Source organism: Prionailurus viverrinus, chromosome B3 (assembly GCF_022837055.1).
Source record: "Prionailurus viverrinus isolate Anna chromosome B3, UM_Priviv_1.0, whole genome shotgun sequence".
Taxonomy (NCBI): domain Eukaryota; kingdom Metazoa; phylum Chordata; class Mammalia; order Carnivora; family Felidae; genus Prionailurus; species Prionailurus viverrinus.
Genome location: NC_062566.1, coordinates 131,699,543 through 131,720,728, shown reverse-complemented (window position 1 = coordinate 131,720,728; position 21,186 = coordinate 131,699,543). Strand labels below are relative to the sequence as shown.

At 54.9% G+C, this 21,186-nt stretch overlaps 1 protein-coding gene across 4 annotated transcripts in view; it reads left to right on the top strand.

The window, feature by feature from the left end:
* ITPK1 (inositol-tetrakisphosphate 1-kinase) overlaps positions 1-21,186 on the top strand; it is a 180,358-nt gene that overhangs the window by 126,808 nt on the left and 32,364 nt on the right. For all 4 annotated transcript variants that reach the window (XM_047862682.1, XM_047862681.1, XM_047862683.1 and 1 more), the window contains one exon: positions 4,898-5,015. In XM_047862682.1, coding sequence (XP_047718638.1) covers positions 5,009-5,015 — 7 coding nt within the window. In that variant the 5' untranslated portion in view covers positions 4,898-5,008. The remainder of the gene's footprint in view (positions 1-4,897; positions 5,016-21,186) is intronic.

Below are 21,186 nucleotides of genomic sequence, written 5' to 3'. Positions count from 1 at the left end.
ATTCCCCCCCCCCCCAATTTTCTGTTATTGCAGAGAATTTAAAAATACTTGGTGGACTCCTTAACACACTGCTGGGTCTCAGGACCCAGCCTCGAGTTAACTGCTTACGACCGCTCTTGTCTTGCCTCTGCCTTACCTCACCGTCCCCTGTGCCTGCTTACTTTGAAGCAAATTACACGCATCATATTTAATCATAAGTCACTTCGGCATGCATCTCTACAGAATGAATCACCCCTTTCTAAAAGGGGGCCTGCAGTGTTTCGGGGGAGTGGGCCAGAGTGCCCACTGCCTCTGAGAATTGAGGGGGCGGGAATTGTGCTGGGTGCCTCTCTCACTCCCCTGTAAGGAGCCAGCTGGCGTCGTGGGCTCGGCCAGGACCCGAGCGGTCCACGGCGGGGTGCACCCTGGAGCCTGGGCTGCCACAGGGCAGGGGATCGTGTGGTGCTCCGGGCGTCGGCAGAAGGACTGACCCCAGGGGCAGGGCTGGCATGCCCCTCAGTCTGCTGGAGGGGGCAGGGCAGGATGAGCTCAGAGACCTTGGGTCAGGTCTGCTGCTGAGAAGCCACACGTTGTCCAGTCACGAGAATCCTGTTTGTTTTTCTATCTACCAACTCCTTTCCCGTCCGGGTCTTAACTGCCCTCAGCCGCTCCCTGACATAGGTTTTATTCAGAACGTGCATTTTGCGCATCGGGAAACAGAATCTCAGAGATTAACTGCGGTTTCTTTTTCACAGACCTCGGGTGAGTGGTAGACGTAGGATTTGAACTTGGGACTTGTGCCTGCGTTTTCTGTTAGATAAGAGCAGACGCTTGCGTCTCCCTGCTCATTTCCTGTCCATAAATGGAACTGCAGAGGAAATGGTATCTGTGATGTTCACCCCGGTCCTCTCATCTGGCTCACATTCTCAGTGGGGAAGTGTTGACTTCCCCCAGCCCAGCAGACAGCGCTCGGTTTCCCTCTTGGCATCATCATCCTATGGGCCTTGGGTCGGGGGGCACCTGGCTGGCCTCTGCCCCTTCGTCCCCTCAACGGACAGCATTCTCTGGCCCCCTGACCAGGGCCGTCTGTGTCTGCTCTCCCCTCTTTTCAGGCTCCCCCCTAACGTCCAGGCTCCCTTTGTAGGTGCTCGGTGGCAGGCGTGCTGAAGGAACATGTGTTTACCATTTGCCATGGAGACCGTTTGGGCCTTTCTTCTTCTGAGTGGCGATAAAACGGTACAGGGCGCTCACCCTTCCAGCAATTTGTTTGGTAATTCTAAGAGACTTGTGAAAAATGCATGAGGCCTGTGGTACAATAGATAAGCTGAAAGGCTTGGAAGGAAATCCACTTGTGGATAGTGGGGCGATTGGAAAAACTCTTTCTTTGCCCTCTCTGTCCTTGTCCCAAAAGAGATTGTGTTTAGGAATAATTCTTCTGTTAATACTGCTGCTTTCATCCTGGGTCAAAAGCTTGTTGGCGCCTGCTTGTCAGATATTTTCCCCTTTGGTTTCTTCTCATTTCTTTCCCTCGTGAGTTTGGCTTAAATTCATGTCTTAATGATTCTGAGTTCTCTCTTTAAAGGTCACTGCCCTGATGCATAAAAGTGGGACAAGGTCCAGCAACCACTCAGATACTCCTCTTGGGGCTTGGCTGGGGTGGAGGGGGTGATTTTTGAGGGGGAGGAAGGAGCGTGTCCGGACTTCATGGGACTCAGTTGCTGGGAGAGAATTGGGCTAGCCCATCAAAGTGAGCATCTCTGATACTGTACTGCCTTCTCTTTGAAGGAAGGCAGCAAGCATGTGCGTGGGTCCCCACCTTTACCTGCAATGCCTCTAGCAGGTGGCTATCTGTCCACTTCTAAAACAGGCCCCATGTGTGGCCCTGAAGTCTGCCTTCATACATACCACTCTGCAGTTTCCTCCAATTTAGGCTTTTAAGTCACAGATGAGGGAACCGAGACCCAGAGAAGCCAGATGACCTGCGCAAGGTGACCTTGGGAGGTGATAACAGTGGGGGCATAGGTTTCTTGAGTCCTGGGCCCTTACTCTTCCCTCTGCACTAGGCTGCTTCCCAGAGTGTTGGGATGCGGGGGGGGGGGGGGGGGGGGGGCGGGTGTTGGGGTAGTTCAGTGCCTTCAGGTCATAACCCAGAACGTGAATTCAGTGGCCAGGGTTATAGATCCAGCAGGGCAAAGCATAAAAGGCTTTCATTCATCCATGTGTCTCTAGTACTCTGCACGGTGATCTGAGTGCTGTGAATGATGTGCAGTTGGTTGAATGAATGACCTTTTACGTGAAGACAGTAATATGACTTCATGTGTATGTGGGAATCTTGGTGTCTCCTGAATGGCATGCTCTTGTGGCAGTGTAGACCTGGTTCAAAAGAGTGGTGCTGGCACGGATAGTTGCTGTTGCGGAGCCTGCAAGCCCTTTGGCGAGGCCGAGGCTGTAGGAGAGCGGATCTGGGGACGGTCCCTGGCCTGTAGGCATCTCTGGATACACCTTCTTTAAGGACACTTCCCAGGGGCGCCTGGGTGGCTCAGTCGGTTGAGTGTCCGCCTCGTGATTTTGGCACAGGTCCTTATCCCAAGGTCATGGGACTGAGCTCCGAGTCGGACTCTGTGCTGAGCATGGAGGCTGCTTGAGATTTTCTCTCTCTCTCCCTCTTCCCCTCTCTCCTGCTCACACACACTCCCTCTTAAATTTAAGAAAAAAAAAAAAGACCCTTCTCAGCCTGCCTTCATGGTCCCTGTGGGTGTCAGATGTGGGCTTGCCGTCATCAGCTTGGAGGCTTGTTCTGTATAAGCCGGGAGGTGGGCTAGCCACTGAGCTGAATGCTGACAGTCGCCTCCTGCAGGGGGAAGAGGAAGGTGGCTTCTCTTCTGTGTTTACATCTGTGGGATGGGTGTGCAGGGAGGAGGGGATGAGAGCGTGTCCGCCCCAGGAAGTTCGTGGATGTGAGGATGGGAAGAAGGGCTCCTCACAAGCATGTACTGGCCACCCCTCAGGGACAGAAAAAATTTTTAGACATTCAAAGAAAAAGACACAAATGAGCCCATAACCAGATACTTTGGTGGGAAACACAAGGGGGGGAGCCGATTTCAGAGGAGGAGGAGATATAAATCTCTGGCTTTGTGTTGAGAGCTCTTAAAAATGATTACTAGGAACCAAAATAGGTTCACTGAAAAAAAAAGTGGGGGGGGGGGGGAGTAACTCCAAATGGAGCTTTCTTTTTTGTTGATAAGGCTTACTTGAAAAGAAGCATTGTGGCTTTGTTTCTTGGCCTTTGCTGACCTCGCAGACGGATCTGGTAGACTGGGCGGGCAGGGGGATGAATTAAGCTGGTGTATTCATTCCCTGGGGTGGCCTTGACAAAGTACCACAAACTGGGTGGCTTAAAACACGGGAGTTTGTTTTTTTCCCTCTCACAGTTAAGGAGGCTAGAAGTCTGAAGTCAAGGTGTCTGCGGGGTTGGTTCCTTCTGGAGGCACCAAGAGAGAATCTGCACCCCGCGTTTCTCCTACTTTCTGGCAGTGGCCAGTAGTCCTTGGCCAGCCTTGCCTTGTAGCTGCACGACTTCAGTCACTGTCTCTCTTGTCTGATGGTCTTCTCCCTGTGTGCCTTTCTGTCCAAATTGTCCTCATCTTAAAGACACCAGTCAATGGATTAGGGGCCATCCTAATCCCGTATGGTCTCATTTTAGCTTGATTCCATCTGTAAAGACACTATTTCCAAATAAGGTCACACTCCCAAGCACCAGGGCTTAGTAGGACTTGAACAGATCTGTGGAGGAGAACACAATGCAGCTGACAATAACAACAGCTGGCGAATGGCCTCCCTTACACCCAGCCTTTTCTCGGAGCCGCTCTCTCGTTACTCCAGCACTCCATGTTTTTATCCTTAGAAACACGCAGTGTTTTGGGGCCAGAGGGATGGTCTCATTTACTGTGTCTGTCTGATGTGCTGCTCTGGCCCGCTGCTATGGCATGGCTTGTGTAGTCACGGAGGTGACAAGGGGCAGGGCCGGGATCCTTGTTTCCCTTTCCTGGAAATATTTTGCTCAGTTTCATGTTGAATTCTGTTAGAGTTTCTTGTTCCCCATGTGCATTAGCGTCATTTCTCCCAAGGAGACCGTAACTTCCTTAAAGGCCGGTTTGGCCATAGTTTGCTTGCATGCCCAGAGTCTAACCCTGAAGCTAGTAGGTACTGACGAAGCATGTTGTCGGGAGCACTTGAGGCAAGGTGGCTGCCCCGTGGTGTGTTGGTCAACAAGCCTTCACGCAGACCTTCTACTGAATGCCGGCGTTCCGCTCTCGCTGGCCCTGCCTCAGAATCCTTATCAGAGCGGGGTGCCGGGCCACTCTCCTTGAGTGCAGTCCACACATGGAGCAGATCTAGTTTTCAGGTGAGGCTTTATCCAGGGGCCAGACGAGCTGATCAGGACCTGGTTGTGCTCCTTTTTCTCAGCTCTGTTTTTCTCCCTTTGGGCCCCATTTCTGAGCTTTGGCTTCGTCCGGCCTTGCCTTCGCATCTCAGGGTGACTGCTCCCAGCTGCACAGTCTCTGTGCTTCCTCTTCTCCCCAGTGTGGAAGACGATGGTCTTGTCCCAGCATTCCTAGTGAGAGCTCCGAGCCTGCCTCTGATTGGATCGACTCTGGTCACATGTTCTCTCCTGAACCAGTGGCCAGGGTGGAATATGCTGATTGGTCTGACCAATGTCATGTGATCTCGGTGTGGCTGAGTGCGTGGGGGCAGCTTCCCCAGACTGTGTGGACCCCCAGACGGAAGTCAGGGCTGGTGGAGGGAGGGGGAAGGGAGGGATGGATGAGGGAAGGGCACGTGGGATGGCATCTTAGGGAAGCCTCATGTCAGCGTCAGTCCCCCACCTCCAACCAGAAGAGATGTGTTTTCCTTTCAGGAATACATCGATGCGCACCCTGAGACCATTGTCCTGGACCCCCTTCCTGCCATCAGGACCCTGCTTGACCGCTCCAAGTCCTATGAACTCATCCGGAAGATCGAGGCCTACATGAAAGGTATGGACACATGTGGCTTGGTGCCTGTGGCAGGTGGCAGTCACAGGGAGGCCACTGCATGGGGTGGGAGGCGGGCGGGGGAGTGTCTGATCTTTTTAGGCCCTTTGGGACAGGTAGCAGTTGAATTCCGTGGGGGCACACATTCTTGGGAGGGCCCTTTTCTCTCCTGTGACCAGCAGAGTTAGGAAAGAAAAGCCCCAGGGTGCTCATTGGGAGACAGAGTGGCTGCAACCACTTCAAGACGGTTTTGTTTTGTTGTCTTAAACCCACAGAGTGGCAATGAAGTGTCCCGATAACACAGTGGTTAGAGAGCAGGAGTGTGTGTAGAATAGCTGAGCAGCGGGCGGGGAAGGGGAGTTATGTAACCGGGCAAAGGAGACAAACAGAAATTGAAGGGCCTTTAATCAAACACATGGAGATGTGTAATGTGGCGGCTGGACCTCGTGGGGTACGCTCTGTTCTGGAGGGCAGGCGCCTCCCGCTTAGCTGCGGGAGCTTTTCCTGCCAGCCACATCCTCTTGTCCTTGAGGACTCATTCTCCCCACCTCCCTGGGCTGGGCAGCCCCAGAGAAGTGGGACTGCCTTCCTGAGGTGTTTATTTATGTGAGAAGGGCTTTTTTGGAAAGATTCGTGTTAACAGTGACTTAGTTCTCTTTGCCTGGTCCCAGCATTCCCTGCTGAGAGTTCTGGTTTAATTTTAAGGAAAAGTGCTTTGCCTGTGTCCTGGGCCTGTATGAAGATTCATCGTATAGCCCCTGTTCCTGCCATCCAGATCATGAGTGTGGCCTGTCTGGGCTGCCTTGAACCCGGAACCCTAGTGACTTGGTCCGTTGTTGTTTTGTGTGATGGTGGAACCGGTGGGGACTTGGGCTTTGCCGGACCAGAGGCAGCCTGTCTGCAAGGTTATGCCTTCTTACATTCCTTCTTCCAGTGCTCATGAAGGTGGCCTTGGTCATTCTGTTTTGTAGACAGTAGTGGAGACTGAGAGCTTAGCAGATGGACTGACATCACACAGCCTGTGGGTCGCAGAGCCAGCATCCAGTCCGGTCTCTCCAACTCGGGCTCCTAGCTCCTAGCCCTTAAGCTTAACTTACATGTTCATGGCCAGAGGGCCCTGGATCTGACAAGCACCTTGTATGGAGCAGTCATGGACCTTGGCCAGGAGAGTTGGAACGTGCCCTGTGGAAGAGCTGGGTGTTGGACGTGGCTGTCCTGGAGGGGGTCTCGAGGCCTGTTTCCCTGGGTGTCTGGCATTTAGCAGGTGGCATAGAGCATGGGCTTCCTGGGTGGCCCCCAAATGCCAGGCTCTCTCAGCATGCCAGCATCCATTTTCCCTTGGGCCTGGAATGGCCAGTGATGATGTCAATTTCCCTTCCCTTTGCATCGTTTCCCTGGGTCCCACTAGAACCCTCTGATGAAAAGGAAGATCCATAGGGACATTGTGGCTAAACTTTGCTTCTGGAAATCCTCCTCTTCTCAGGAGTTGTGGGCATTGGATATCAACTGTGTGAAGGGATAGGAGATGACTCCAGTCCTGATGAGAAGGCCCAATTAGCAGGAGGAGTTGAGGTCAGCAGCCATGTCTTGTGTCAAGTCCATGAGAAGAGTGAGGTGTTCTAATGGGATCAGGGAGGTCACCACTGAGATGGCTTTTTCAGAGCAAACAACACAGGCTTTGGGGGGAGACAGACTGAGGTTGTATCTGAATCTGGGCTCTTGTTGCCATGTGGCCTTGACCAAGTCCCTTGACCTAGGTCTGCTTGTTTTCTGTAAGATGTTGGTAATAAGTGGTTTATCCACAGGGTCTGGGGTTGAGCTAATTGGGATGACATCTGATGAGCACTTAGCATGGGTCCTGGCTCATGGTGTCACCGGGAATGGCAGCTGTTGGCACAGCTCCCGTTACCCTAGCAGGGGCTGGAGCGTCTGGACTGGATCTTGGAGTCTCTCTCAGTGTTCATGCCTAGAGAATCAGGGCTGGGGTCAAGGGTGAGCCTGGGCCTGGACTGTGAGTGTGCACAAGAAGCAGGGCTGTCCCTGGTGGGCGAGACTGAGGGGACAGCCTGGGCCTCCCAGATCAGGCTGTTGTGTGAGCAGAGTGGGAGAGGGCCGCAGCGTGGGGGGCTTGTGTGTGGCCTGCAGACCGCTGGGTCGGTGTGGGGGACTTGGAATGCCTTGTGCAGTTGGGGACCTCGCTCATGAGCAGCCACTGAAAGGGTGTGAGCTGGTGAGTGAAGGGTTCGAATATACCTGCGATCAGTGTAGGTGTGGCCCGGGGACAGGTTCTGATGGGCATTACCTATATGCTGTTGTAAGGGTGCCCCACACCGAGCCATAGGTGCGAGGGCCCGGTGACCGACCCCCAGTGGGGAGGGAATCAGACCCCATGCTGCCGGGTCCAAGAAACCTCAAACTCAGGTGTCATCAGCTCGGGAGCTGCCTGCAGGGTTGGGGGGTGGGGAAGCCCCCTCCATGGCCAGCAAGAACGTGTTGACCAAACCCTCCAGGCAGGCTTGGTCCTAGGCCAGCAGGAATTGTTTTGTGGGTGGGCCATGACCGCTGCGCCCTGGATTTTCCTTATCGTGCACACCGAGCTGGGCTGGCATTCTTCCAGGAGGGTGGGCAGAAGCTGGGATTTCCTGGAGCCTTTTCCTGCCCCCATCCCCCCACGGCTGTTCTTGTGGAAGCACTGCGGGCTCCCACCTTCCATCCTCCCGGAGTGGGGGCTCCTCCTCCCTGCAGATGCAGAGAACCTTCTCTGGGAGGCCCATCCCCGGCACTCCTCCGCCCCACTCCTGCTATTCCTGGAGGCAGCCTGTTAAGCGTACTGTAAATGGCCGTGATTACCCTGTAAGCTCCTCAGGCAATTAGAGCAGTCCAAGTGACACTTTCTGCGTGGGAAGAAGGGGCTGGGTGGAGACCTCCTTGAGGTGTCCTGTCCTTCAGCTGAGGTGGCTCTCTCTGCCTCGGAGAGCCTGGGCTGCTGCAGGGACAGACCCGGGGAGGCTGCTAGGGGAGGTGACCAGGGCTGCCTGCTCAGTGAGGGTGGGTGTGGCACAGTGGGGGGGGGGGTGGGGAGTGGAGGGGTCCACGCCCAGGCAGGCCTTCTGTCTCAACGTTCAGCGTCAGCTGTGCAGACAGGGGAGGCCTGCTGTCTGGAGCCCCTGGCTCTCCGTCAGACTACCTGGGTGCCATCTCGGTTCCATGCTCCCAGACCTCACCCTCTTCTAATCCAGAGCCTGGAGGGGAGGTGGGGTCCTTTCTCTGCCTCAGACGGCTAACATTTGCCCATTTGGTTAGTGCTAGGGTTGCCGTAGCAACAGAGACCGGAAGTAACGGTGGCTTAAATCAGATGGGACTTCGTTTCCATGTCATGGAAAAGCCCAGAGGGAGAACCCAGACTTCTTCCAGCTGATTGTTCTGTGATATGGGCCTCCTGGTCCACAGTGGTGCTGCTGAGACTCCAGCCGTCACATCCAAGATCTAGACATAAGGGTGGGGAGGCGCTAAGGAAAAGGAAGCAAGGGGAAACAGCCTTAGTTATCTTTAAGGAAAGGCCCTGGAAGCCACACCACGATGCTCTGTGCACGGCCAGGACTGAGTCCCAAACTGAGCTGCAAGGGAGTCGGGGAATGTGCTTTCTGTTCTGGGCAGCCATGTGCCCAGCTACAATGTGCGAGCTTTGTCACTGTGGAAGAAGAGGGAGAACAGATTTGAGGGACAGTTAGTCCATCTGAGACCCCTTCCTTCCTTCCTTCCTTCCTTCCTTCCTTCCTTCCTTCCGGGAAGTGGGTTGCTACATGGGGAATCCATGGGTGAATGATTCTTGGAATGATAGTTTCTCCTCCAGGTAGCCAGAGGCTATGGCCTCAGCCTGTGACCTTAGCAGTAAGCTCCTTCCACACAGCAGCTCAAAGCAGTGCCAGGTCACTAGGCTTGCAGAGTGAGCCACCCCAGAGCGTTTGGGCCACAGGTTTCTCTAATAGATGACTGTTTCTGGGCAGGGTCACACCCACACCCCTTAGCCAGAGGCAACAGATGGCACTAACCTGGATCCAATTCAAACCAAGTGCAGGAACCTCCCAGAAATGAAACATTGCCTGGTGCAGGCTTGGGGACGGGGAGGGAGTGAGGGGAGGGAGGCTGGGGCAGTAAGTCGTGATTGCCCAGCACGTGTCTGCAGGCCTTTTCTCTCCCTGCCACCTGTGTGCCGCCCAGGGCCAAGATTTTGAGATGGAAACCCCGAGGCCCAGGCCTGGCTCTGCCACCCCAGCTGAGCAATTCTGGGCAAGGCTCTGGCTGGCTCCTGAACTGGCCAACACGATACGAGAGCAAGCTGGGCTGTGATTGGATGACACAGGCTTGTCTTCTTGACCTCGGGAGTCAGGGGTGGGGTGGGGGCAGTGGCTGATGGAGGGTATCGGGACAGAGGGCTCAGGAGACCCTTCAGAGCTGATGACAGCTGTGGGTGATGGGTGACGTGCTCCGGAGGTGACAGATGGCCATCGGGACGCCAGGCCTCCCTGGAGAGGGAGGTGCACACCACGGATGGAGCAATTCTGCCTGTGGTTTTATGGGAAATTAATCAGGGCTCCTCTTGGAGGCCATTGGGAAGCTGGATTGAAAATGGAGTCATCTAGATGGCAAGTGAAGAGAAAGGAACATTCCTCAGAGCCTGGAGGAATAATTCCCCACAGAGTCTCGGTTGGGCGAGGGTGGCCAGTGGGGAAGGGGTGTGGTGGAGCTGGGGGGCGCACAGGCCTGTGGGTGTGAAAGAAGAGGCCAGGGAAGGGGCTTGGGGTCAAGGCTTGGGGCTCCGATCTGCCTGTGCTCCCTGCCTTGTGACCTGAGGAGGTCGCTTTCCTCTCTGAGCTTCCTCTGTCGGGGCTTGGGTGGGCACTGAGGCAGCACTTCCTGCAGACCAGGCACCGTTTGAAGCAACTTTAGCTAATTTAACCCTCGCAGTGACCCTATGAGAAAGGTTTGACACTGAAGTGCGTGGGCTTGTCAGTTCAGGCCACAGAACTACTTTGGGGGGCAGAGCTGGGATCTGAACCGAGCGCCATCCGTCTGTGCTCTCAGCTGCTGGTCCCTGAAACCCTGGGTGTACTGCTTGCTCCTCCCACGCCATCCCCGACACGGACCGACACCCCGTCCCTGACACGGACTGACTGAGGCAGAGGCCTGGATGGACACAGAGAGGGGCTCTGCTGGGACTGCCAGCTGCTGGCACTCTTGAGTGCCCTCTGCTGTTCAGGAGGTGACACCGACCCCAGAAGGTCCCTGGGGTCCACTCCACCGAGAAATGAGCAGCTCTGCTTGAAACGGTCACTGAGGCTCTGTGCCCCAGAGTTCCGGAGGAAACAGGAGTCCTGTCTGTTCGGTTTGGGAGCAGCCACATACGGTGGTGGAAAAGAACAGACTTTGGTCCCGACAGACTGGGCTCAGCTCCCCTCGTTGGGCCTGCGCAGTCACTGGTTCCCTCTGAGTCGTTTGCTCATCTGTACCGAGGGGTTGCCTTCACCTCCCTGGGGGCCGGTGTGCAGTGGGTCGGGCCCTGTTCGTTGCAGCAAGTGCGGGTGGCCCAGAGTTGGGTGTCCCATGCCGTCGGCTCCCTCTCCTTGGTCCTGCTGGGCGCCCAGGTTCTAGGCGGGAGGCATGTGGCAGAAACTGGTAGTGGGTGGCGGGGCCTGGAGTCGAGGACAAGGAGGACAGGAGTGAGCGCACCCCAAGGACTGTCAGCCCCGAGTCAGCCAGCTTCCAGCCTGATTTTGTGCAGGAGGCTGGGGTTTTGAAACAGCCTGCCAAATAAACACTCCATACGCATTGAGTGGGCTTCACAGGAGGCCTTACGGTGCCTGCCTGCCTGTGTCTCCCTTGGGTGTCAGCCAGCCTGACCCACAGCGCTGAGGCCAAGGGGACAGAGCACCAGGCCGGGCCCGGACAAACTCCCGGAGCAGGTGGCTGTGCAAATGGCACAGCCTCTACAAGCTTGGGTGGGGGTGGGGGCTTTGGGTGGGTGCTTGGCTCCTGGTTTCCCTCCTGGACTTGGGGGCATGTGGGAGAAACACTGTCCTCATTTTTCATGTCGGCTGCTTCCCGTGACCCAGGTAGAGACCCCGTGTTCAGATCGAGGCAGAGGGTCGCCAGAGCAGGATGGTGGGTAGAGCACCATCTGTGGGCCCGGCCGAGGTAGGCACCTTCCCAGCATTAGGTGGGGCCTGGGCCTGAACCTAGTGGCATTTTGGCGGTGCCCTGGTGAGCCTCCCTTTGTTACCTGCCAAGAGGAGGTAGATGCTGAGGATAGTACTGAGGACCATGCCTGGCCCTGGGCGGGCAGCTCCTCCTCTCCTCGTGGTGAATCCTCTCAGCAATGAGAAAGTGGAGGCTGAGAGAGGGGAGGGTTTCAGAAGTCTTCACGTCGAGCCCTGTGCCAACTCCAAAACCAAGCCTCCTTCCTACACCAGATGCATTTTGCAGCTGATTCTCTGAACCCCACCCATCTCCGTGCCCTCTGCTCGCCCTGGGTGGGGTCTGCTCCTGTCCTTGGCTCCGGGGTCAGAGGCCACACCTGCCGTGCGTGCGGGCCTGGGGCCAGGGTTCACCTCTGCTGCTGTCTGGGCATCGGGCCATGCAGGGACTCTGTGTCTCTCTCTTCTCCACCCACCTGCCTGCCGGCTCATCCTCAGCCCTCAGAGGTCCCCTTCTGAAGTGAGGCCCTGTATCACCCACAGGAATCCTGAGGGTGTTGGCCCTGCCAGACGGGCTCACAGTGGAGACCGCAGAGCCCAGAGCACGGGAGGACTTCCCACAGGCTCACGTCTGCTCACTGCTTGTCCCCGCCTGCCCCCCACAGGCCTAGGCCTGCTCATTCTCCTCCCGCCCCAGAGCTGTTTCCTTTGTGTCTCCCCACCCTGGCCTACCTGCAGCGGGGAGATGACAGGTACCTTGGGGAATGCACAGACCCCAGCCTGCTCTTCAGCAGCCTCCATCTTGACACATTCTGCGTTCCAGAAGGCTGAGGGCTGTGCCCGGAGGGCAGCGGCCCTTGTTCCCTGGGGAAACAGACTCAGCTTCTGCCTCAAAGCTCTCAAGGTCCAGGCCTCCTAGTGCCGGGGCCCAGGGGCTGGTCTTACTGGGTCAGGGACGTGGAGATGCAGTGACTCCCTTTGGGGGGAGGGTGCAGGTGTCCCCTCACTTCTTGTTTTCTGCAGTTATACCGGAAGCCAGAGTCCCAGAGCCGGTATGGTCTGACCGAATGACAGCAGACCAGCACCCAGCTCCTCACCTTGCCTTTCCGCTGCCATGGCGGCCTGATAGGGGTGCCCCCTCCATGCTGGCGCTGACCTTCTCTCTTTGGCAGTCCTCTGCCAAATTCCTCACTCCCTCTGCCATAGTCTAGGACACAGGACTGGAGGTTACAAGGAGAGATTCCGGGAGTGGAGTGGGCTCTCATGGTGGCTGGTTTGCAGCCTCCCAAGGAGACTCAGGTCCGTTCTTGGAAAGAACTTTCCTGTTTGTGCCCTCAGAGCTTCTCACTGGACCTTCCAAGCCTTTGGGACTATAGCAGCCAGGCAGGGGCAGCCCCTTCCCCCACGGGTGCCTCCCTCCAGCTCCATCTAGCCCAGTATCTCTGGATGAGATACCAGGCTTCTTGCTCGTGTGCTGGCACACAGACCCCACTGTCTCCTCCTGACCCTGTCTTCTCCTGACCCCGAGACACACCCCTCCACCCCTCCTGACTGACCCCACCAGGCTCTGATGGCTCCTCCAGGCCGGTCCTTTCTTCCCTGAATATGCAGGGCTTCCCCCCAGGGCCAGTTGGTGAGCCAGATGCTGTTTGTCTTTGAGACCCTGGCTCCCTTTTCTGGAGTTTCTTTCCCCTTGTTGTGATGACCAACCCCTGCAGACTTGAGACTCCCAGGAACCTGCCCCACACCCCCCATCACACTCAGAGTCTCCCAGCACCCACAATAAGAAATCTCAACGTCTTTTCCCTGGAACATAGTAGGGCAGACCGATACTCAAAACATACTTGTTGGTCACGTTGATCAGAAAGTACAGATACTAGTCATTTACACTTTAGTGTGAATTTAAGGTCCACTTTGTGTCTTTCCAGCTGAAAGAGATCTTGAGCTCTCAGTGCCTCCAAAGCTGCTCTTCTCTATATCTTTAAGATGAGGAAAGGGGCCCAGAGAAGTTGTAGGACTGAGCCAGCACCACTCGGTGCTCTTTCCATGGGCCTCACACCTCTGTAGCACTCTCCTCAGAAGCATCACGAGTCAGACTGCCTGGGTTCGGATGCTGTCTTTACATTAGCTGTGTGCATTTAGGCAAGTTATTTAACTGTCCCGAGCCTGAGTTTTCCTATCTGTAAAATGGGCATAATCATAGTAGCACCTTCCTCATAGGGTGGTTGTGAGAATGAAACATGATTATGCATTTAAGGCTTACTCAATAGACAGTAATTCTGGGTGACACTGCATTGTGGTTTCAGACCACACCATGTGTGTTGTGACCCTGCCAATCTTGAGTTCTTTCTCTTCTGTTTAGCACTAGATTTGTGCTGGTGAGCTGGATTGCGGGCCTTCCGACCCCCACGAGACCAGGCCCCTCCAGGGCAGTGCTCCCCTCTGCTTCTATCCTCCCCGAACACCCAGCCCCATGTTTGTCAATGCATCGCCTGGGTTTATTTCCCCCAAACAAGAATTTTCAGGGTGACCCCTCATGTAGCACACTCAGGGCTTTTGTCCTGTTTCCATTGCCTTTTTTTTTTTTTATCAGTTATTACAGTTTTATGGTTAAGTTCACATTATACAGTTTATAGTGTAATTTTTTTATTTTTAAGCAATTTTAGATTTACCAAAAAAGTTGCGAAAAATGGTACACTAAGTTTCCTTATGCCCTTCCACAGCTGTGGCTTGTGTCAACATTCATGTGACTGTGATACAGTTCTCTAAGCCCGGGAATTCACATCAGTAGCAATGCCATTGATTAACAGTTTCACCAGCTTTCTCACCGCTGCCCTTCTCCTGGTCGTTCTTGTCTGTGGTCTCCTCCCATCTGGGGCAGGGCTTCAGGCTGTTTGTCTTTCGTGACCCGGGCAGTTTGGAAGAGCCCTGCCCATTTATTTTGCCAGCCTCACTTTGGGTTCATCAGATGTTTTCCAGTGTTAACGGGATTCGGTTGACATTCTGCATTTTGGGCAGGAACGCCACACCAGCAATGCTGTGCCCTCCTTTGCACATCCTGTCTATCAGGAGGGCATGACGTTCTGTGTGTTCTATGTGGTTAACTGATCATTTGGTCGGGAGTGCTGTGTGTCACGTTTCTCTACTGTTCGTTTCTATTTTTCTCTGTAATTAGCAGTTATCTTGTAACTTTGCAGACACCCTGTTTCTCATCATACTTTTCCTGCTATTTTAGAACCATTGATGGTTCTTGATGACAAGTGTTGCTACTGTGGTACTTGCCAAATGGTCATTATATTGGATTTTTAAAAATAAGCATGCCCCTCTTCAAACCAGGGCTTTTGCAGACATCCATAAGAGGGCACTTCGTGGAGCCCTCGCATATTCTCATTTGTAAGTAAAGAGAAAGGTGAAGATGAGAATTAAGGAAGAAGAAAGGGGATTGCGTTGGAAAAAGTTCTTTGCCACAGGACTTCTCAGAGCCTTTAATATGTCAATTTGACTCTCGAGTCTTCTGGAGGGTGGTGTGATGAATTTCACCACTGATGGTAAGATATAGTGGTAGTTTATATCCCACAAATAGGGGGAAAGTGCTAATTAAATTGTGATACAGCATCAATGATGAGACACATCTCAACCTCAGAGATGGAAAATGAAAAAAACGTATGTCTTAGGGGTGTCTGGGTGGCTCAGTCAGTTAAGTGTCTGCCTCTTGATTTCAGCTAAGGTCATGATCTCATGGTTGGTGGGTTCAAGTCCTGCGTTGGGCTCTGCACTGATGGTGTGGGCCTGCTTGGGATTCTCTCTCTCTCTCTCTCTCTCTCTCTCTCTCTCTCTCTGCCCCTCCCCTGCTCGCTCTCCTCCTCTCTCAAAATGGATAAACACTTGAAAAAATTTAAGAAAAAGAAAAAAGAAAAAACACATGTCTTAGAATCAATGGAATATGGCAGTATTCGGCTTTCCCCCCGTAATCGGTTGTAGGCCCCCCTGCTCCTCTCTGTAAGGCTTCTGGTGAAAGGCTTGCCCCGCCCACCACACTTTAAGAATCCCCAGACTGGGCGCCGCTCACCTCCACCTCTGCACAAACCTGACCTTGAATTCCCTCCATATCAACAGGCAGGGCCCTGATTGTTGGTGACTCACTTCCCAGAGGCAGCTGCTTTTGATGGTGTGGAATCCACCCTTCTAGACCCTTCTCATACACATACAAATATACGTATGTACTTTAAAAAAGAAAAGAAGCAGAATCAGACTACACGTGTTCTCATAAAGCTTGTTTTTTTCCCTACTTAGTATGTATCTTGGCTTCTTTCCATGGCCCATGAAAGATGAGGGAGATAGGTCTGCTTGGCTCTTTTTTGGTGGCAACATAATATTTCAGCACATGATTGATAGAATCATAATTTGCTTGATTATATTGAGCTCATAAGGACATTCCAGTTTAATTTTTTTTTATTCAACCGGACTGTAGTAAACATAGATTTTTGCATATTTCTCGAACATTAATTCCTAGAAGTAGAATTCCTCAGAGAGATTTTTGTAAACATTGCTCACATTGGCAGGTACCGCTGGATTGTTCTTCAAAAAGTTTGAGTAAATGTCACTCTCCTGTGCCCATCGTCCAGGGAAATGATACCTATCTTAAGGGGCATTTCTTCCGTCATTGACAAGATAGAGCATCTCTCTTTTTTTTTTAATGTTAATGTATTTTTGAGAGCGAGGGAGAGAGAGGAAGGGGCAGAGAGAGAGGGAGACACAGAATCTGAAGCAGGCTCTAGGCTCTAAGCTGTCAGCACAGAGCCCGACGCGGGGCTCGAACTCACGAACCGTGAGATCATGACCTGAGCCGAAGTCGGATGCTTAACCGACCGAGCCACCCAGGCATCCCTGATAGAGCATCTCTTTATATGCTTATTGGCCCTTTGCATTTCTTCTATGTGTGAGTCTCTTCATTTGCCCACTTCTCTGTTGGGTTGGTGGTCTTCTTCTTCTTCCTGATTGGTTACCATCCTTTCTGGATTAAGGAAGTTGTCTCCTTGTTTAAAATATAGACTGTTTCATCGATGGAAGCTTCATCTTTGCACTGGGGCCAAGCTAACATTTTCTGTTCTGCTTTTAGAATATGAGCTGCCAGAGAGAGCACTTTAAGCATTATTTTTGAAACGTCTTGAAAACAAAAAAAGGCTGCTGCATTTTGGGAGCTGGAGCTGAGTGGGGGCAGCGGGTGTCTGCCTCGGTCCGGAAGGGGCCATAAATCACTGGAAACAGCTGCCATGGAGTTAATCCACATTTTGCCAGCAGCCGTTTCCATCAGCTGGAATAGGGCTCAGGAATGTCCATGTCTCTGCCCGGGCCCGTGTCTGGCTCCTCTGTTCCGGGGCTTTGTGAACGTCCCAGTGCAAACAGCACTCTGGGCCCTGGAGATGAAGCAGGTCATTAGCTAAGTCAGATGGGAGGAAACTGCTCATCCAGCTGACCAGGGCCGTGTCAGACCGGGAGATGTCCGAGCTGTGGCATTTCTTTCTCTCTGTCCCTGCCCACAAGCAACCCCCCTCCCTCAGTTTCGGGCTGATTCCACATCTTCCAGTGTCTGCCCCGTCCTCCCGCCACCACCCCGACAACTCACCTGTAGCCAGAGAGCCTGAGGCTCAAGCTGCGGGCCGGGAGGTAGCAGCTGCGGCAAGGCCTTTGGGGCCCTCAGAGCCTCCAGAGAGCAGGGTAGGGGCTGCAGCCGCTGGTGAAGAGTGCCCTCCACCCACTGGCTCCAAACGACAGTCAAGTCAAGGACCCACGTCAGCGAGGCCGCCTTTGGAGAAGACTGCCAGGGAGTTTTCACTCCACTGCCTCAGAAAGCTCTGGCCGTGGCTGAGAACACTGTCAGGCCTGCGAACGTTTCGTCTGTCTCATGTTCTCTCGGCCCGTTGCTGACGTCGCTGTTTTTCTGATCCTGCTGGGGACTGACAGCTCACATCTGACCTTGTCTCCTGAGCCTGAGGATGCTGCTCGAAGCCGAGCGCTCTGCGAGGGGAGAGTGGTGGCCCTCTGGGAGATGGCCCGCATGTTGGCTGCCGGTCCGCTTTAAGAGTCCCAGTTCTGTCTCGGTGGACAGATGGACGAGGAGGCGCCGTCTCCCTTAATGCTCGGCGTCAACGGCACTGTCTCCGGGCAGGAAAACGCAGGCGCGATGTTCTTCCACGTCCACTCCCCGTTTTTCCCTCTCCCCAGGGGCCTTGTCGGGCCATGCAGAGCAGTGCTGGGCTCACTGAGGTGATCTTAGACTTTTTAAAGTGGTAGCCCTTCGAGTAACCGCACCAGTACTCAAGGTGGAGGGATGGCGGAATCTGTCACTCCGTACCTGCCGTGTGCCAGTTTTTGTTTGAAGTGTCTGTAGGTCAGTTCATTGGATCCCGGCAGCGGCCCACGGACAGGACTGAGGACTGTTCTTACCCCCATTTCACAGACCAGGAAACCAAGGCACGGAGGGGTGAGGGGTGAGGAACTTCCTCAAGGTCGCACATACTCAGGCAGCCTGGGATATCCAGTCACACAGTGTTGGGGACGCGTAGCCAGCTTGACGCGTCTCTAACTCCCTCTAGGCCCAGAGACCTTCAGTGGGACTGAGGAGAGGAGGGCAGTGAGGTTCCACTTAGGCTGCCGCGCTGAGGGCCAGGCTGCCTGCGTGGAAGCTGGCTCTGCCACATACTGGCTTTCGGCCCTGAGGACAGAACGTACCCTCCCGGGGCCTCAGTGTCCTTCCATGCACAATGGAGGTGACGGTCGTGATCTGTGCGTAGCGCAGATCCCGTGAGTGGAGACCTGGCACTGGGCTGTGTGCGCCTGCCTGGGTCCACCTCTCGGTGGAAGGGCCGCGTTGCAGGCCCGCGCAGCTTTCCGCAGAGCATAGCCAGGGCAGGCCTGCAGCGTTCTCGGCTCTAGGACAGGCCCCACGTGTACTGAGGTGAGCAAGGCGGTCCCCCAGTCCTGTCAGGGGTGACTGGGTACCAGGATTGGGAGGCACATGCTGGGGCGTGAGCCCAGAGGTGGGAGCTTGTGTGAGAGACTGAGCGAAACCTGTTTCGTCCAGAGCTCAGGGGTGGGTGTGGTGGGAGGTATAGGCAAGGCTTCCACCCGTCGCTCCTGCCGGGCCTCCCTCACCCCAGCTTCCCCCTCTGCTCTGTGTGAGCAGGAAGGAGACAGCACAAGCCCCCCCACCCCTTCTCAGGAGGTGCCACTTCTCCCCTCACTTCCCCGGCTGCTCCCCTCGGGCGTCCTGGGGAGGAATGCCGCCCGGGCCCGACCCTGTGCCCGTTGGCCTCCCGGCCCCTGCCTGGTGTGTGTGGTCGGTGACCTGGGCAGAAGGAGCCCTGGCGGGCCTTCCCTCACACCCACTGTCCTCACAGGCCCTTTGAGGTGTCACGCCCTTCCTTCCCTCAGCTGCTCTGGATAAACCGGACTGATGAGCGGCACCCAGTCCTGCCTGCCTTTCAGGGACGCGGTTCCCTGTGGGCCGCTCTCCCTGTCAGCTTCGATTGCCCTCTGGCTCCATCTGAGCTCCTCGGTGCCTGGGCAGTGTGAGCAGGGCCCTCTTTCCTCTCTTGTCCCACAGCAGGTGCTGGAAGAGGGCACCCCTGCCCTATGCCTAGTAGTCCTGAGACAGTCCTAGCTCCTGAGGAGCCCTCAGCCCTGTCGTAGGTTCGGCCTGGACCCTGGGGTGTTGGCTGGACCTCGGGGAGGAAGGAGAGCAGACCCAGCTGTGACTAGTAACAGTAGCGAAGCCATGTCTCCTGCTGCTTATTGCTTACTACCTGCGGTCCCGGCACGGTAACTCACGGTGTCTTATTTAGTCCTCCCAGTGGTCCTTTGTGTGGTAGCTACTGCTGTTATCCCCATCTTGCAGATGTGGAAACTGAGGCACGGAGAAGCAGCTCAGGGTGAGCCAGGGGCCCTAGGATTGGAACCCAGGCACTTGGCCCACTAGTGTGTATACCCATAGGCTACGAGGGGCCGGCTAGGAGGGTGAGGAACTGCCTCTCCTGGGACTGACCCGGAGTCCCGGCAGATTTCCAGGTGGTTTCCATGAGTCAGGCTCCCCAGTCCCCACATCCCCAGGGCATGCCGGCTTCGAGGGCTGCAACGGTCTTAAACCAAACAAAACATATTATTTCGGCTTCATCTCATCCGAGGCTATGAATGGTCTGAAGATATGCACGATGATGTCACTGCCGTCCAATTGTTTCCACCCTTTTGAAGCGCAACTCAAATCCCCCCAACAAATCCAAGGGGCCCTCAGGGTACAGGGAGAGGTGAGTCACCTGCCATAAACAGTGCAGAATGAACTGGGGAAGTAGGTGTTCGGGGACAGAGAGGACAGCTCAAGGGACCATTCGTAGGCATAACTGGCGGGAATCGGCAACAAGGAAGAACAGATTCTGACTTAGCTGATGGAGGGGTGGCAGGTGGTTGGAGACATGGCCAGTGAGGACGTCCTAGGAGAGGACTCGCCCAGGAGAGTGGGGAGGTGAGGACGGAGTGCTGCCTGGGGAAGGGCAAACGGTTGCTCAGATAGTGCCGGAGCCCTTCCTGGCCAGGCCAGGTGGACAGGACACTGTGCTCTGGGCAGTGACAGCAGGAAGTTGTGCCAAGGACAGGGATGCCCTCTGCAGGCCCAGGCTCAGCTCCAGATCAGAGACTGGTTCCCACATCCACTTCCTCTCAGCCATGGGCCTGTCTTCTGGGCCCTTCCTGGCCTCCCAGCCCGGGCCTGTCGCAGTCTCCCACCCCCACATGCCTGTGACTCGACTGTTCCAAGTTACAGGGGGGCTGCCATCACCATGAGCCGAAGAGCCCTTCGGATTATCTTCAGAGCTGCTGTCAGGCTGAAACTTGGTTTACCCAGAATGCTCGGAGCATCTTTCCCTGCCTAGAATTCAAGAGCATGTGGCTTCTGGCCCCTAACAGCTTACCGGCAGAGGGAAAGTGACTTTGGACAGTCAAGCACTAAATGAGTCATGGACAGTGGCGCCTGCAGGTTGGCAGGCCAGACTCTCAGGGCTTTACCCCTTCAAGCCCAATGCCAGTCATCAGGGCTGTCCCAGACCAGCAGCGCCACATAGTGGCCGCTTTGGGAGTTGCAGGCCACCCCCTTTGTACTGGCTCCCAGCTTCCCCTTCTGTGTTGTTTCCAGTGCTCACAGCTCACTTTTATTCTGTCTCTCGGTTCATCTCACACATGTGCACTTGCCAGAGAGATGTTTCTTGCTGCCACCTCAGAGCAGTGCTGGAGTGGGGGAAGGCTGGATCCTGACCCCAAGGAACGTACTGCCTGGTTCCTGAGTCAAACCCCAAACTTGTGAAAATATAACAGGGTCCGAGACATGAGCAATCAGACAAGGTAGCAGGGCAGGAGAGCGGTGGTGCTGGAACACGCGAGGCTGCTGGTGGAAGGTTCTGGGTGAGGCACTGCCAGGAGGTGGTATCAGTGGGAGACCACTTGTTCTCGAGGGCACAGGGGAACTGGATGAGTGGGTCGTTGCCAAGTGGTGGGAGGAGGGGCATCCCAGAGGTGAGTGTGGGGAACAGTGAGAGCTCCGCCAGGAGCCAGGGTTTAGCTGGCAAGGATCTTGGATTCTGTGTTGCGGGAGGACTTGGGAAGTGCATTAGTTGGCTAGAGCTGCCCCAGCTAAGCACCACAGACCTGCAGCCTCAACAACAGAACTCTATGGTTCTGGAAGCTGGAAGTCCAGGATCGAGGTGTCATAGGGCTGGTTCCTTCAGAGGCCTGGCTCCTTGGCTTGTAGGTGGCCGCCTTCTCCCTGTGTCCTCACACGGTCATCCCCCTGTGCGTGTCTGTGTCTTAATCTCCTCTCATAAGGACAGCAGTCAGATTGGATTAGGGCCCGCCCAGATGACCTTGTTTCAACGTCATCACTTCTCTAAAGGCCCTGTCTCCAAATACAGTCATGTTCGGAGGAACGGGGGGTT